Consider the following 16,114-nt stretch of genomic DNA (forward strand, 5'->3'; position numbering starts at 1 on the left):
ACTGGCCGTGCCTGTATTACCCGGCATGATGTGACAAGTTGTTTAGCCTCGGGTTGTCAAGTTTCCAAACTGGTGGAGTGTTTAGTGTATGTAAACACGGCGGCCATGATGGGTGAGTGAGGCGCGGGGTGGTGGTGGTGAGTGGCGGGGTAAATGGTGCCTCATTCCCCGCCCTATGACAATAAATACCTGGAGAGGCGGTTAACAACACTCCTCAAGCTGTGTTTAAGATGACACTTAACACGTTCTTTTATACTTTGATTGTTCTTGGTCAACCGCACTGTTGTGGATGGCTATACTGCCTCGCTCTTGAGCACTGTTGAAGAGTTAAGAGGTTGCTTGGCCAACGGTAAGATATGAAGGTCGATATAATAGGGATTTGTATTACAGTGACGGGGTGAGTCAACCTTTTGTGTGTACTCACCTGGTTGTGCTTGCGGGGGTTGAGCTCTGGCTCTTTGGTCCCGCCTCTCAACTGTCAATCAACTGGTGTACAGGTTCCTGAGCCTACTGGGCTCTATCATATCTACACTTGAAGTTGTGTATGGAGTCAGCCTCCACCACATCACTGCCTAATGCATTACATTTGTCAACCACTCTGACACTAAAAAAGTTCTTTCTAATATCTCTGTGGCTCATTTGGGCGCTCAGATTCCACCTGTGTCCCCTAGTGCGTGTGCCCCTTGTGTTAAATAGTCTGTCTGTATCTACCCTATCACTTCCTTTGAGAATCTTGTATGAGGTGATCATGCTCCCCCTAACTCTTCTGTCTTCAAGCGACGTGAGGTTTAATTCCCGTAGTCTCTCCTCGTAGCTCATACCTCTCAGCTCGGGTACTAGTCTGGTGGCAAACCTTTGAACCTTTTCCAGTTTAGTCTTATGCTTGACTAGATATGGACGCCATGCTGGAGCTGCATAATCAAAGATTGGTCTGACATATGTGGTATACAAGGTTATGAATGATTCCTTACACAATTTTATAAAGGCTGTTCTTATGTTGGCCAACCTGGCATATGTCACTGATATTATCATCTTGATATGGGCTTCGGGGACAGGTCTGGTATGATATCAACCCCCAGGTCAATCTTTCTCTGACTCTTGAAGTATTTCATCTCCCAAATGATACCTTGTATCTGGCCTCCTGCTCCCTATACACCTATCTTCAATATATTACATTTGTCCGGGTGCATTACATTTACATTTGCTCTTAACAACCATTTGTTCGACCATTCCTGCAGCTTGTCCACGTCTTATTGAAGCCTCAAGCTGTCCTCCTCTGTCTTAATCCTCATAAGTTTGGCGTCGTCAGCAAACATTGAGAGGAATGAGTCTATACCCTCTGGGAGATCATTTACCTATAACAGAAACAGGATAGGTCCGAGTACAGAGCCCTGTGGGACTCCACTGGTGACTTCACGCCAATCAGAGATCTCACGCCTCATTGTAACTCTCTGCTTCCTATTGCTTAGGTACTCCCTTATCTACTGGAGCACCCTACCAGTTACTCCTGCCTGTTTCTCCAGCTTATGCACCAGCCTCTTATGGGGGACTATGTCAAAGGCTTTCCGACAGTCCAAGAAAATACAGTGTGCCCAACCTTCTCTTCCTTGCTTAATCTTTGTCACCTGATTGTAGAATTCTATTAAACCTGTAAGGCAAAATTGATCCTCCCTGAACCCATGTTAGTGGTGCGTCACGAAGTCCCTTCTCTACAGATGTGTTACCAGGTTTTTTCCTCACAATCTTCTCCATCACCTTGCACGGTATACAAGTTAAAGACACTCGCCTGTAGTTCAGTGCCTAAGAACATTAATGTTCATACTCTAGTAAGCACACACATACACACTACATTGGATAATGCAGTTCACTGCACAGTCAGCCACAGTGAGAAGGTGTGTTAGGTGGAACTCCTCTTGATACTGAAAATGGAAGGTGTAATGAGTGAACTGGTGCTAGTGAGGCAGCTATGTGGAGCTCTGAGGGCAGAGTTGGAGTCCCTGCTTAAGACAGCAACCCGTCCTCTTAAAAATAACGTCACTTTTGGCTCGTATGCGCACTATGGCCAAATTTGGACGTAATTTGAAATGAAATCTGAATCTGAAATTATCTGAAATCGACTCTCAAAAGTGACGTACTGTTCCGTTTTCTGTTTGAGTCGTCCGGCTTACTCGGCAAGCTTAGAAGAGGAAACTTTCAATTAACGTTTTTCATACCGTTTTGAAACTTTATGTGAATTTCCTGCCCACCTAACCTATCAGAGGACCCGTACTGTTGTTGAAAAAACTAATTCCAAATTTATTTTCATTTTCTTTTCATTTTCAAATTACGTTCATATCCGGCCATACGGACAAACGGCCAAAAACGACGTTCTTTTTAAGAGGACAGGTTGCTGAGACAGATGAAACAACGTCAAGGGGAAGCGAAGGAGGAGAGCAGCAGTAGAGGCTCTTCGTCTTGGAATATTGTGAAGGACAGAGGGTCTTAAGACTGACGAGGCCGCTTACAGATATCTTAAAGATTTCCAACTCAATCGCCGTGAGGTTTTTTTGTGCCAGAGACAGTGGGAACAGGTTAATTAAGGTGTTTGATATCCGGGAGCAGGAATTGGTGATATGATAAACAACATGAACACCCAGAATATCAGATATTTACACCAAGTAAATCATCCAGCACTTCCACGAACATGATAACATCATCTTTGTTATTCACGCATGTTATGGTATAAACACACGTAAATCTAACAAAGTTCAAATTATAGATGGTCTCCTACATGAGGCAAATGCAGTGTTTGCAGCCCTAACGGAAACTCACACAAAGGACTACCATGATGGTGAAATATGGATCTCAGAATACAATCTTTACAGATGTGACAGGAAACACCGGCTTCAGGGTGGGGTCAGCCTCTACATCATGGACACACTCACCTATACTGAGCTGCTAAACAAGTGCTGATAATCAAAATTAGAGATCTTAAATGTAGTTATTATCCTTGTATATAAGTCACCAAAGGCAAATCATCAGCAGTTTAAAGACCAACTAATGAAAATAGAACACTGCTTGGAAAGCCTCACAAATCCAGCCCCGAACATCATCCTGCTTGGGGACTTGACCTACGGCACCTGAAATGGAAGCACCTGGCTAATACAGTTGTATCAGAGATAATACCAGGAAGTAGCCTAAATGAACAGACACATGCAAATGACCTGCTACGGATGTGCGACAGGTTTGCCTTAAACCAGCAAATAGTAGAACCAACTAGGAAGGAGAACACGCTGGACCTCATTTTCACTAATAATGATGAATTGATCAGGAACATAATGATTACAAATATCTGTTACTCAGATCACAACTTAATTGAAGTTCTGACAAGCATGGGAAGCAGACCTGCACAACCAGTCCCGAGCCCCGGTGGAGGAGAATTCAGTAAATTCAATTTCAATAATAAACAGATAAACTGGGAACAAATAAACCATGACTTAATAGAAATAAGCTGGGAAGAACAGCTAGAAAATGTAAACTTGAACCAGTGTCTGGAAAAAATAAGCTTAATAGCACTAGAAATATGTTCAAACCGCATACCCCTAAGAAAAAGAAGAGGAAGAGATGCAGATTGAAACTGGAACTGCGTTCCCTCTATAGGCGAAGAAAACGAATCGCGGAACAACTTGAGAGTCGCACCCTATCTCAAGAACGGCGAAGAAGGTTAGGTAGAGAAATAGAAACAATTGAACTAAAGCTACAAGAATCATACAGAACCCAGGAGAGTCAAAGAGAGCAAAAGGCCATCAGTGAAATAGAGAGAAATCCGAAATATTTTTTCTCCTGTTCTAAATCAAGATAAAAAAAAAACACATCTAGTATCGGGCCCCTGCGAAAGGGAGATGGAACTTTCACTGATGACAACAAAGAAATGAGCGAGTTACTGAGGAAGCAGTACGACTCTGTTTTCAGTGAGCCATTAAACGCACTGAAGATTGATAACCCAAATGAATTTTTCATGGATATGATACCAACATCAAATCATATATCAGACGTCACCCTATCCCCACTGGACTTTGAAGAAATCTAAGACAGTATGCCTATGCACTCTGCACCAGGCCCGGATTCTTGGAACTTTATTTTCATCAAGAACTGTAAAAAAAAAAAAACATCACAGGTCCTTCACATTCTGTGGAGACAAAGCCTAGATACTGGCGTTATCCCTGACATATTAAAAACAGCAGAGATAGCACCACTCCATAAAGGAGGAAATAAGGCAGAAGCAAAAAATTACAGACCAATAGCACTAACATCGCACATCATAAAAATTTTTGAGAGAGTGCTAAGAAGTAAAATCACAAAATACACGGAATCACAGCATCTCCATAACCCCGGACAACATGGTGTCAGAACAGGGCGCTCTTGCCTGTCACAGTTGCTGGACCACTATGATATGGCATTAGATGCTATGGAAGACAAACAAAACGCTGATGTAATTTACACAGATTTCGCAAAAATATTTCAACAAATGTGGCCATGGTGTTATTGCACATAAAATGCGTTCAAAAGGAATTACCGGAAAAATAGGCAGATAGAGCTACAATTTCCTGACTAGCAGAACCCAATGTGTAATAGTCAACAAAATAAAATCCGGACCATCAACCGTGAAGAGCTCAGTCCCCCAGGGTACTGTGCTTGCTCCTGTACTTTGTCTCATCCTCATATCGGACATAGACAAGAACACAACCTATAGTTCATACACTGGGTTCATACACTGAGGATGACAAATAAATTTGTGAAATCCTAAAAAAACATTATGAGGACATGTTGATCACTCTAATACACAGCATGAAAGTGGAAAATCTGGACAACTTTTTTATGGGTAATATCCAAACCCCTGTAAATATAACTGATATCAACACGAGCGTGACAGATTTTGAAAGGGAAATTGACAATATGCCCATGCACTCGGCCCCGGGTCCAGACTCATGGAATTCAATTTTTATAAAGAAAAGCAAAATGCCAGTAGCACAGGCACTCAGTATAGTGTGGAGGAACAGCTTGGACATGGGGGAGATACCAGATGCGCTTAAATCAACAGATGTAGGGAGAGAAGGAGCAAGGGAGACTTCAAACCAAGAGAAACTTCAGAGTTATCTTTTGCCCTGCAGTTGGAGGGCAAAAGAACATTTGAGAACGTCTTGCTCGTAACGCTTTGCGTGATAGTGGCTTTAGGCATTATATGTACTAGCTCTATCTATAAATCCATCAATGTTTGTATCACTCCTTGTATGTATGTACTTTACCTGAATAAACGTTTGAATTTGCCCTCTTTACCAGTTGGACGAATTCTTGTTCTAAACTAACTTCCCCATTCTTAATCCTTTTGCACCAAGCTCTTTTTCTACCTATAAAGTTCTTTAGATTATTGGTTATCCATTTTGGGTCATTAGTATTCGATCTATTCAATTTGTATAGTATACTACGTTCCTGTGTTTTGCTTAGAATATTTTTAGAATATTTTTAAGTAAGTTATATTTTGAATCCACATCGAAATCCCCTTTTACGTCACCTGTCGCTGGGTTCACGTCTAGCTCCAAGACTGGCCCACACCCCATGGCCAAGACTTTCCAATCTATTTGACCCCCCAAAAATTCTTAGGCTATTAAAATCCGATTTTCGAAAATCTGGCACTTTCACAGAACTTTCTCCTACAGATCTATTCCATTCTATGCTAAATCTGCTTTTTTGTAATCACTGTTCCCTAGCTTATTCCCTATTTCGATGTAATTTCATTTGTGATTCCCTGTTAGTTAACACTAAATCTAAAGTAACAGGGTTGTTGAATTGTGGAACCAATTACCGCGTAACATAATAGAAATATAATCCCTTGATTGTTTCAAGAGTAGGTTGAACAAGTATGGGAGTGAGAGTGGGTGGATGTAAGGAGGACCTGTCTCGTATGGGCCAATGGGCCTTCTGCAGTTACCTTCATTCTTATGTTATTATGTCTTACACCGTTCACTGTTGTATACTCCCACCATGTCTTACACCGTTCACTGTTGTATACTCCCACCATGTCTTACACCGTTCACTGTTGTATACTCCCACCATGTCTTACACCGTTCACTGTTGTATACTCCCACCATGTCTTACACCGTTCACTGTTGTATACTCCCACCATGTCTTACACCGTTCACTGTTGTATACTCCCACCATGTCTTACACCGTTCACTGTTGTATACTCCCACCATGACTTGCACCGTTCACTGTTGTATACTCCCACCATGACTTGCACGGTTCACTGTTGCAGACTGTCCGCTCTACAACGTGCACGGGGAGCTGCAGGGCGTGAAGAGACACGGCCAGACTTGGTACAACGACGGCTCCCGCTGTGAAATATGCCGGTGTCTTCACGGCGAGAAGAGCTGCCTCTACCACTACTGTAATGGTAGGTGTGTGGTGTGTGGTGGTGGTGGGGGGCTGGTGTGTGGTGGTGGTGGGGGGCTGGTGTGTGGTGGTGGTGGGGGGGGCTGGTGGGGGTGGGGGGCAGGTGTGGTGTGGTGGTGGTGTGGGGGGGGCTGGTGTGGTCGTGGTGGTGTGTGGGGGGGGCTGGTGTAGTGTGGTGGTGGTGGGGGGGGCTGGTCTGGTGTGGTGGTGGTGCAGGGCTGGTTCTGGTGGTGGGGGGAGAGCTGGTCTGGTGTGGTGGTGGTGGTGGGGGCTGGTCTGGTGTGGTGGGGGGGGTGGTGGTGGAGGTGGGGGGGGGGCTGGTGGTGGTGGTGGAGGTGGGGGGGCTGGTGTGGTGTGGTGGGGGGGGGGACTGGTCTGGTGTGGTGGTGGTGATGGGGGGGGGGCTGGTCTGGTGTGGTGGTGGTGGTGGGGGGCTGGTGGTGGTGGTGGAGGTGGGGGGGGGGCTGGTGTGGTGTGGTGGGGGGGACTGGTCTGGTGTGGTGGTGGTGGTGGTGGAGGGGGGCTGGTCTGGTGTGGTGGTGGTGGTGGTGGGGGGCTGGTCTGATGTGGTGGTGGTGCAGGGCTGGTTCTGGTGTGGTGGTGGTGGGGGGGGGCTGGTCTGGTGTGGTGGTGGTGATGGGGGGGGCTGGTCTGGTGTGGTGGTGGTGGGGGGGGGCTGGTCTGGTGTGGTGGTGGTGGTGGTGGGGGGGCTGCTCTAGTGTGGTGGTGGTGGTGGGGGGGCTGGTCTGGTGTGGTGGTGGTGATGGGGGGGGGGGCTGGTCTGGTGTGGTGGTGGTGGTGGTGGTGGGGGGGCTGGTCTAGTGTGGCGGTGGTGGTGGTGGGGGGGCTGGTCTGGTGTGGTGGTGGTGGGGGGGGGCTGGTGTGGTGTGGTGGTGGTGATGGGGGGGGCTGGTGTGGTGTGGTGGTGGTGATGGGGGGGGGGGGGGCTGGTCTGGTGTGGTGGTGGTGATGGGGGGGGGGCTGGTCTGGTGTGGTGGTGGTGATGGGGGGGGGGCTGGTCTGGTGTGGTGGTGGGGGTGGGGCTGGTCTGGTGTGGTGGTGGTGGGGGGGGGCTGGTCTGGTGTGGTGGTGGTGATGGGGGGGTGGCTGGTCTGGTGTGGTGGTGGTGATGGGGGGGGGCTGGTCTGGTGTGGCGGTGGTGGTGGGGGGGGGGGCTGGTCTAGTGTGGTGGTGGTGGTGGTGGGGGGGCTGCTCTAGTGTGGTGGTGGTGGTGGTGGGGGGGGCTGGTCTGGTGTGGTGGTGGTGATGGGGGGGGCTGGTCTGGTGTGGTGGTGGTGATGGTGGGGGGGCTGGTCTGGTGTGGTGGTGGTGGTGGGGGTGGGGCTGGTCTGGTGTGGTGGTGGTGATGGGGGGGGGCTGGTCTGGTGTGGTGGTGGTGATGGGGGGGGGCTGGTCTGGTGTGGTGGTGGTGGTGGGGGTGGGGCTGGTCTGGTGTGGTGGTGGTGATGGGGGGGGGCTGGTCTGGTGTGGTGGTGGTGATGGGGGGGGGCTGGTGTGGTGTGGTGGTGGTGATGGGGGGGGGCTGGTCTGGTGTGGTGGTGGTGATGGGGGGGGCTGGTCTGGTGTGGTGGTGGTGATGGGGGGGGCTGGTCTGGTGTGGTGGTGGTGATGGGGGGGGCTGGTCTGGTGTGGTGGTGGTGATGGGGGGGGGTGGGCTGGTCTGGTGTGGTGGTGGTGATGGGGGGGGCTGGTCTGGTGTGGTGGTGGTGATGGGGGGGGCTGGTCTGGTGTGGTGGTGGTGATGGGGGGGGCTGGTCTGGTGTGGTGGTGGTGATGGGGGGGGGCTGGTCTGGTGTGGTGGTGGTAGGGGGATGATCTGGTGTGGTGGTGGTGCTTTGGGCTGGCCAGGTGTGGTAATGGTGGGGCGCTGGCCAGGTGCGGTGGTGGGGAGGGGGTGGGGGGCTGGCCAGGTGTGGTGGTGGGGGATGGTCTGGTGTGGTGGTGGTGGTAGGCTGGCCAGGTGTGATGGTAGGTGGTGCTGGTAGGTACGCCAGGTGTGATGGTGGGTGGTGGTGCAGGAGTGCCACAATGGTGGTGCTGGAGTACTTTTTCATCATTTGATTGATAGTTGAGAGGTGGGACGAAAGAGCTAAAGCTTAACCCCTGCTAACACAACTAGTTGAGTAGTGTTGGTGCTGGAGTACACTGTTGCTTCTGGGGAGGGTTACCTACTGTTGTTATAAATAATTCTCCAGGCCAACCAATAGTGTACCAAGTCCCGTTACGTTATACCAGACAGACATATTTCCATCTCACTGATTGTTTCTCCACACCACTAATCACCACCATCTCCACAGTTGGCCCGACCGAGGTGTTCATGACCCCACCTTCAGGTCAACCGCCACTGGACGACGAAGAGGACTTCAACGACCTGTCGGAAGGTTCCGGCCGCCTTCCTGACGACTTCTACAAGATCTTCCACAGTTCTGAAGGAGCAGGTGGGATATAAATAATGTTGTTCACTCTACTTTACATCTAAAACTTCAGATTCAAATATGAAGTAGTTATACAGTATCACTTTCAAAACTATTCTTTTGCTAAACTCCTTTACTAATGTGTATATATTAGTTTGCTTCTTGTATAGTGATAGGTATTACTCTTAATGTAAGCTGGATTCACAAGGTATTCCAGGTTAAGCTAGAAACAGTGTGTAATTACTGCCTGTATATAATGCAGTCACTGTACCTGTTATGTCACCACTCTTAACAATTTCCTTCTTATGTCTTAATTATCAACTATTATTACTGTATTATTATTTTTATTATTGTAAAGGTGTACACTAGGCAACAGAGAGTTGGAGCATGCTGGTATTTACAAGTGATATATAGAAGCTGCAACTGTACATGAAGTTTTTAAAGCATACAAAGTAAGCCAGTAATGTACATTAATTGATACGAGAGATTACACATACTTTAATATTCATGTAAGTGTTTGCTTTCACTGTATATGCTATGATACCTGTGAAGGATGATAAATTATATTAATTTTATTAATTAATTTTATAATAAGTAATTACAGTACCTAAGTGTAGTTAAAAGATGAGAGCTACGCTCGTGGTGTCCTGATTTCCCGATACTTTGTCATATGACACTCTAAAACTACTGAATGTTTTGGCTTTCACCACCTCCTCACTTAGCTTATTCCAACCATCTATCACTCTGTTTGCAAAAGAAAACTTTCTAGTATTTTTTCAGCACCTTTGTTTCCTTAGCTTGAAATGTGTGTCTGTGTCATTCTGCCTCCTCTACTTGTCTTTATTTTTTCCTTGAGCTTAGTACAGTATTTTATATATTTATGTATAGAAGGTGATATTTACTGTATTCAAAATAGAAGCTATATTAAGGTCTTCCTGCCAAGGTGAAATATAAAAAGATTATTATTTATCAGCTGATGATAAAGTCGAGGAGTCAATCTCCTTAACCACTGAACTGCAGGCGCTTGACGGGGAGTGCACAACGTGCCTTCGGGATCTTATATTTTTAGCGTATGATTCAAAACTCCCGCAGCTACATGGGGTTCACATCAGCTTCCTCAGGGCTCTTGTAAACAGACACCATTTAAAAAAAAATCGTGGGCAGCTTTCCTGGGTGTGAGAGCCTCAGTACGGAGTGAGCACCCAAGGCTGGCACATGCAGCATGAGCTCACAGCACTGCTGTTCAGCTTGTGACCACAGCATCACCTAATAATGTCAAAATATATATGTAACTGGTATTATTTATACATGATAGTATTACAGAAGAGCCTGAGTGTGATAAGGACTGTGTACAATGTTCAAATATCAGTGAATTAATGCTGTTCACGATGTTTACAGCGCTAGCCACAGCACCACAGCATTATTTCATCCATCTAGGAATCTTCAAACGACTTCTTATGTTTCTTTACAAAATAAACCTAATCCTGGTCACCAATTCCTGTAAATGAATAATTGACCACAAGTTGACCGCAGCACCACAGCATTATTTTGTCCAATCTAGGAATCTTCAAATGACTTCTTATGTTTCTTTACAAAATAAGCCTAATCCTGGTTACTAATTCCTGTAAATGAATAATTGACGACAAGTTTATTTTGTAAAGGAACCTAAGAAGTCGTTTGAAGATTCCTAGATGGACAAAATAATGCTGTAGTGCTGTGACTAGTGCTGTGAACATCATGAACAACATTGAATCACTGATATTTGAACATTGTACACAATCATTATCACACTCAGGCCCTTCTGTAATACTATCATGGCTAAATAATACAAGTTATATATATATTGACATTATTAGGCGATGCTGTGGTCACAAGCTGAACAGCAGTGCTGTGAGCTCATGCTGCATGTGCCGGCCTTGGTTGCTCACTCAGTACTGAGGCTCTCACACCCGGGAATGTGGCCCACGATTTTTTTTAAAGATGGCGTCTGTTTACAAGAGCCCTGAGGAAGCTGATGTGAACCCCATGTAGCCGTGGCAGTTTTGAATGGAACGCTAAAAATATAAATACCCAGAGGCACGTTGCGCACCCCTGTCGAGGGCCTGCAGGCTCGTTGCGCAGTTTAGGGGTTAAATAGGGAGATTGAAGAAATCGAGCAGAAATTGAAACACTCATATCAAACTGAAAAAAGGCAGTTAGAACAGAAAGCAGTTCAGGAAATAAAGAAAAATCCGAATAATAAAAAAACACAGAAAAAAACATGATGTTTAACAGTGATAAATTCCAGGTACTCAGGTAGGGTAAAAATGAGGACCTTAAACATAATACCCTGTACAGGGTATAAAATACAATCAAATGTGCCCATAGTAGAAAGACAATCCCGCCTGATTTCTTCACAAGGATTTACAGTGTTTTGTCGGATATTTGGTCATTTGAGCATAAAAGTTATTATATATCTCGCAATGGGTCCCAAGAATGCCAGTGGTAAGGTTCAAGGCAAGAAATCGCATGTGAGGATGACAATAGAGGAAAAACGAGATCATTCGAAGCATGAAAATGGTGCACGTGTTGTTGAGCTTTGTAGGCAGCACAACAAATCCATGTCAACAATATGCACTATACTTGCCAAGAAAAAGGACATTATGAGTACTAAAGTGGCAAAAGGCGTATCAACAATCACAAAACAAAGACTATAAATACTTGAAGAAGTCGAAATGTTGTTATTAATTTGGATACACAACAAGGGGTTAGCAGGTGATAGTGTGAGATCATTTTGTGATAGTGTGGGCCATCATTTGTGAGAAAGCCAGGGTATTGCACGAAGACCTTGTAAAGAAACCCTTGGAACGAGTGCAGATACGATAGACTTTAAAGGCAAGAAGGGGATTGTTTGACAAATTTAAAAAAAGGAGTGGTATTCATAGTGTTGTGAGGCATGGGGAGGCTGCCAGCTCAGACAAACCAGCGGCTGAAAGATTTATTGAAGAATTTAAAGATTTTGTAGAGGCTGAGGGATACCTACCGCAACAAGTGTTTAATTGTGATGAGAGAGGACTAGTTCTGGAAAAGATTACCTAAGAGGGCATACATTACCAAGGAGGAAAATCATTACCCGGACACAAGCCTATAAAAGATAGGTTTACGCTTGTGCTGTGTGGAAATGCGAGTGGCGATGTGAAAATTAAATCCTTGCTTGTGTATCATTCTGAAAATCCAAGGGTTTTCAAACAGTATAAAGTGCAGAAAAACCAAATGTGTGTGATGTGGAGGGCTAATACTAAGGCATGGGTGACTAGGATTTTTTTTTATGGAGTGAGTGAATGATGTGGTGTGCCCTGCCATACAAAAATATCTGCAGGAGAAAAGTTTGCCACTTAAGGCCCTGCTTCTCCTCGACAATGCTCCTGCTCATCCTCCAGGTTTGGAAGATGAATTGTTGAACAGATACAGTAATTTTCTCACAGTAAAGTTCCTTCCTCCTAACACCACTCCTCTAATTCAGCCTATGGACCAGAAATTCATAGCGAATTTTAAGAAACTTTATGAAAGGGCACTTTACCGGAAATGTTTTGAAGTGACTGAAGCCACAAACCTCACCCTCAAAGAGTTCTGGAAACACCATTTTAACATTTGTAGTGCTTTAAAACTCGTTGACAAAGCCTGGCAAGAAGTGACTCAAAGAACCCTGATCTCTGGCTGGAGAAAATTGTGGCCTGAATGTGTTGCAGAACTAGACTTTGAGGGGTTTGAACCTTTAAATGAAGTGCCTATTGTTGAGGAAATTGTTACTCTGGGCTGGAAGATGGGCTTGGAATTGGATGGTGCTGATGTGGAGGAGGTAATGGAAGAACACATGGAAGAACTGACCACCGAAGAACTCCAAGCCCTTCAAAAGGAGCAGCAAGAAGAGACAGCTGAGGACATTTCTCCAATGGAGGAGGAAGAGGATGTCCCTTCTGCAACCATTAGGAAGTTGTCAGATGTGGGAAGAAATGCAAACTTTTATTGAGATAACTCACCCAGAGAAAGCTGTAGTAGGTTGTTGCATTAATCTTTTCGATGACAATGTGATGCCTCACTACAGAGACATCTTGCGAAGAAGGGAAAAACAATTTTCAATGCATCGTTTTGTTGTGAGAAAATCGAGCAGTGAGCCACAACCAGGTCCTAGTGGTATGCAGGCAAAATGTGCCAGAGAGTGCACCCCAGAGAGGTCCTCACTGCCTGATGTTATAATGGAAGGGGACTCCCCTTCCAAACAGTAACACCTCTCCTCCTCCCCCCTCCTCACCATCTTCCATACGCCAACAGCAGTCATCAGCAAGGGGTAAGTAATAACTTGAACATAGTTTTGTAGTGTAGATTTTGATGAATTAGGTATAAAATTTAGTTTGAAGTGAGGTTTTTGGGTAGTCAGAAACGGATTAATTCATTTACCATTATTTCTAATGGGGAAATTAGCTTCGGTTTACGAGTTTTTGGGTTACGAGCTGTCTCCAGGACGGATTAAACTCTTAAACTGAGGTACAGTACCCCTGTACTATACAAATCACTTGTACTGTGCATCTTGAGTACTGCTCAGTACTCACCTACCCCTTCAGAGCAGGAGAGATTGCTGAAATTGAGGGAATACATACATATGCGGCACGCATAGACGTGATAAAGCACCTAAATTATTGGGATCGTCTCAAAGCTCTCCAAATGTATTCACTAGAAAGGAGACGAGAGAGATACCAAATAATATACACATGGAAAATACTGGAAGGCCAGGTCCCTAATCTACACAGTAAAATAACAACGTACTGGAGTGAACGATATGGAAGAAAATGCAGAATAGAACCAGTGAAGAGCAGAGGTGCCATAGGCACAATCGGAGAACACTATATAAACATCAGAGGTCTGCGGTTGTTCAACGTCCTCCCAGCGACTATAAGAAATATTGCCTGAACTACCGTGGACATCTTCAAGAGAAAACTGGACGGTTTTCTAAAAGACGTTCTGGACCAACTGGGCTGTAGTGGGTATGTGGGCCTGCGAGCTGCTCCAAGCAACAGCCTGGTGGACCAAACTCTCACAAGTCAAGCAATGTGAGCTTGGGGAGTAGAAGAACTCCTAGAACCCCATCAACCAGATATCAACCAGGTATCAGTTGTCTCGACTTCGAGTTGATGTGCTCGTGGTGGCTGCCTCCTGGGCAAGTCCCTCTTTTAATTGGTTTTGGTTAGGTAGCTCCAGGGAGCTGGAGGGGCTCCCCACAGAAAACCAGTATTGAATGTAATGAAAGGCCATTTTCTGGGTAAACTTTAAAGGCTCCCTGGCACCCTCCCTCCCTCCAGTGGTTTGTGTTTTGTTTTTGATGCTCTGCCTCCAGTCTGGCGGTGAGAGTAGCTGGTATGAGGGGTTTGGGGGTTCCCCCTCCCCCTCCTGGGGAGGGGAGGGCTGTGTGTTTAAGTGGCACAGCGGCAGTGAATGACATTTGCTTGTTTGGTTGTTTCTTTGTGTTTGGGGGGGGGGTTCTGTCTCTCTGTTCGGTCCTTGGTTGCAATTTTTTACCAAGTGGGGTTTGTTTTGTTATGCCTACCTTTCTGGGTCCCTAACCCCAGTAAATGGTAGACATGGAATGCTCCCAAACACATGGGGTTTCCATAGGCCATTGGTCCCTGTGCCCCTCTGAGGGGGCCAGGTTCTGGCTCCTGGTCCCCAGTAGGCAGAAATCCAAATGACTGATGTCCACAGACTAATATAGCATATATCAGTCCAATAGCTCCAGGGAGCCTCCAGGGCTTACCCAGAAAATGGCATTTCATTACATTCAATGCTGGTTTTATGTTTTTTTATGGATAAAGTGATACAGTAAGTAATTGTCGTCATCTTTCAAGATCCTGCGAGTGAATCACATGACACTTAATTTCAGGTGGTCAGCAGGAAGCGGCAGGGAAGAAAACTGACAAGGATGCCAGAGACAATGAAACCCACCACCCCATTTCCTCTCACTTCTGTTCCCCTCCCTGCCAGAAGCTCTGTCTACATGGCTATAAGGTTCGTGTCAGGATGAGGCAAGCAGGTCTCCCACAGTTCTCCCAGGCATGTAGAGAACAATATTTGACAAATTACATTTATGCTTTAAATTTGCAGTAGATAGGATGGATGTTTTTGATTCATCACCATCCCAATATATATACTGTACTGTATATATTATACTGACATGCACAAAATCACATGAAAATCACTTTCAGTAAATGTATGATAAAGAATACAAAAATTTTGTTTCACAAAATATTCTTGTTAAAATACGGTATACACAAATATAGACTTAAACCTATTCTGTACTGACATACACATGAAATGTCTGGCTACCTCATACACATACAGCAGTACATTCATTCACTTGCACAACACACCAGTAGCACACACACTCATACAGTCACATGACACACCAGCAGCACATACTGTCACAATAAGAGATTCCAAGAGGGCTTCACAATAGAGCAAGGAGAAATTCCTGAACTAAGAGAGGGACTATCTAACCAGATACCACTGGAGGAGTTTGAGACAACCAGTGGAGAGGTAAGAAAGCATTTGCTTGAGCTGGATGTAGCACAGGCTGTTGGCCCAGACACTATTTCACCCATGGATACTAAAAGAGGCTCCCCCTATAGCCCTATATAAGAGCTACAATACACGTATGGTGCCCACAAGCACTGTGCCTATACTCTCAATGGTGTATAACAAGTCACTGGTAACAGGAGAAATGCCAGAAATTTGGAGGACGGCTAATGTAGTCTCGTTATACAAGAAGGGAGACAGACGGGAGGCACTGAACTACAGTGCCTCCTGTCTTTAGAGGCTGACTCCATATACAGTTTCAAATGTAGATATGATAGAGCCCAATAGGCTCAGGAATCTATTCACTATTTATAGAACTGGAGTATTTATTTAATACTCCATAAATTATTTTAATAACATTTATATTATAGAAATGAAGAAAGGAATTCTTTTTTCTACAAAGTGTCAGGGTCTGGAAAGCTAGTGAAATGGTTCAAAAAGACAAAGCAACAAAATCCTTAAAGGAAGGGGGCTAAAAAGAACAAAGGGAAGGGGGACATATCTTCGTATCATCCTTTGCAGATCACAAAAATCAGTATGAAAATTACCTCGGCTGAAGACATTGAAAAACTTCAAGCAGATATTAATAAAGTTTTCGACTGGGCATCAGAAAATAACATGATGTTTAACAGTGATAAATTCCA

General features: G+C 45.2%; 1 protein-coding gene across 7 annotated transcripts in view; it reads left to right on the plus strand.

Moving 5' to 3' along the window:
• The window catches only part of LOC123765800 (cysteine-rich motor neuron 1 protein), a 141,731-nt gene that overhangs the window by 91,976 nt on the left and 33,641 nt on the right, over nucleotides 1-16,114 (plus strand). For all 7 annotated transcript variants that reach the window (XM_045754558.2, XM_069337130.1, XM_045754560.2 and 4 more), the window contains 3 exons: nucleotides 6,293-6,430; nucleotides 8,748-8,888; nucleotides 14,779-14,903. In XM_045754558.2, coding sequence (XP_045610514.1) covers nucleotides 6,293-6,430; nucleotides 8,748-8,888; nucleotides 14,779-14,903 — 404 coding nt within the window. The remainder of the gene's footprint in view (nucleotides 1-6,292; nucleotides 6,431-8,747; nucleotides 8,889-14,778; nucleotides 14,904-16,114) is intronic.

Source organism: Procambarus clarkii, chromosome 37 (genome assembly GCF_040958095.1).
Source record: "Procambarus clarkii isolate CNS0578487 chromosome 37, FALCON_Pclarkii_2.0, whole genome shotgun sequence".
NCBI classification, from domain to species: domain Eukaryota; kingdom Metazoa; phylum Arthropoda; class Malacostraca; order Decapoda; family Cambaridae; genus Procambarus; species Procambarus clarkii.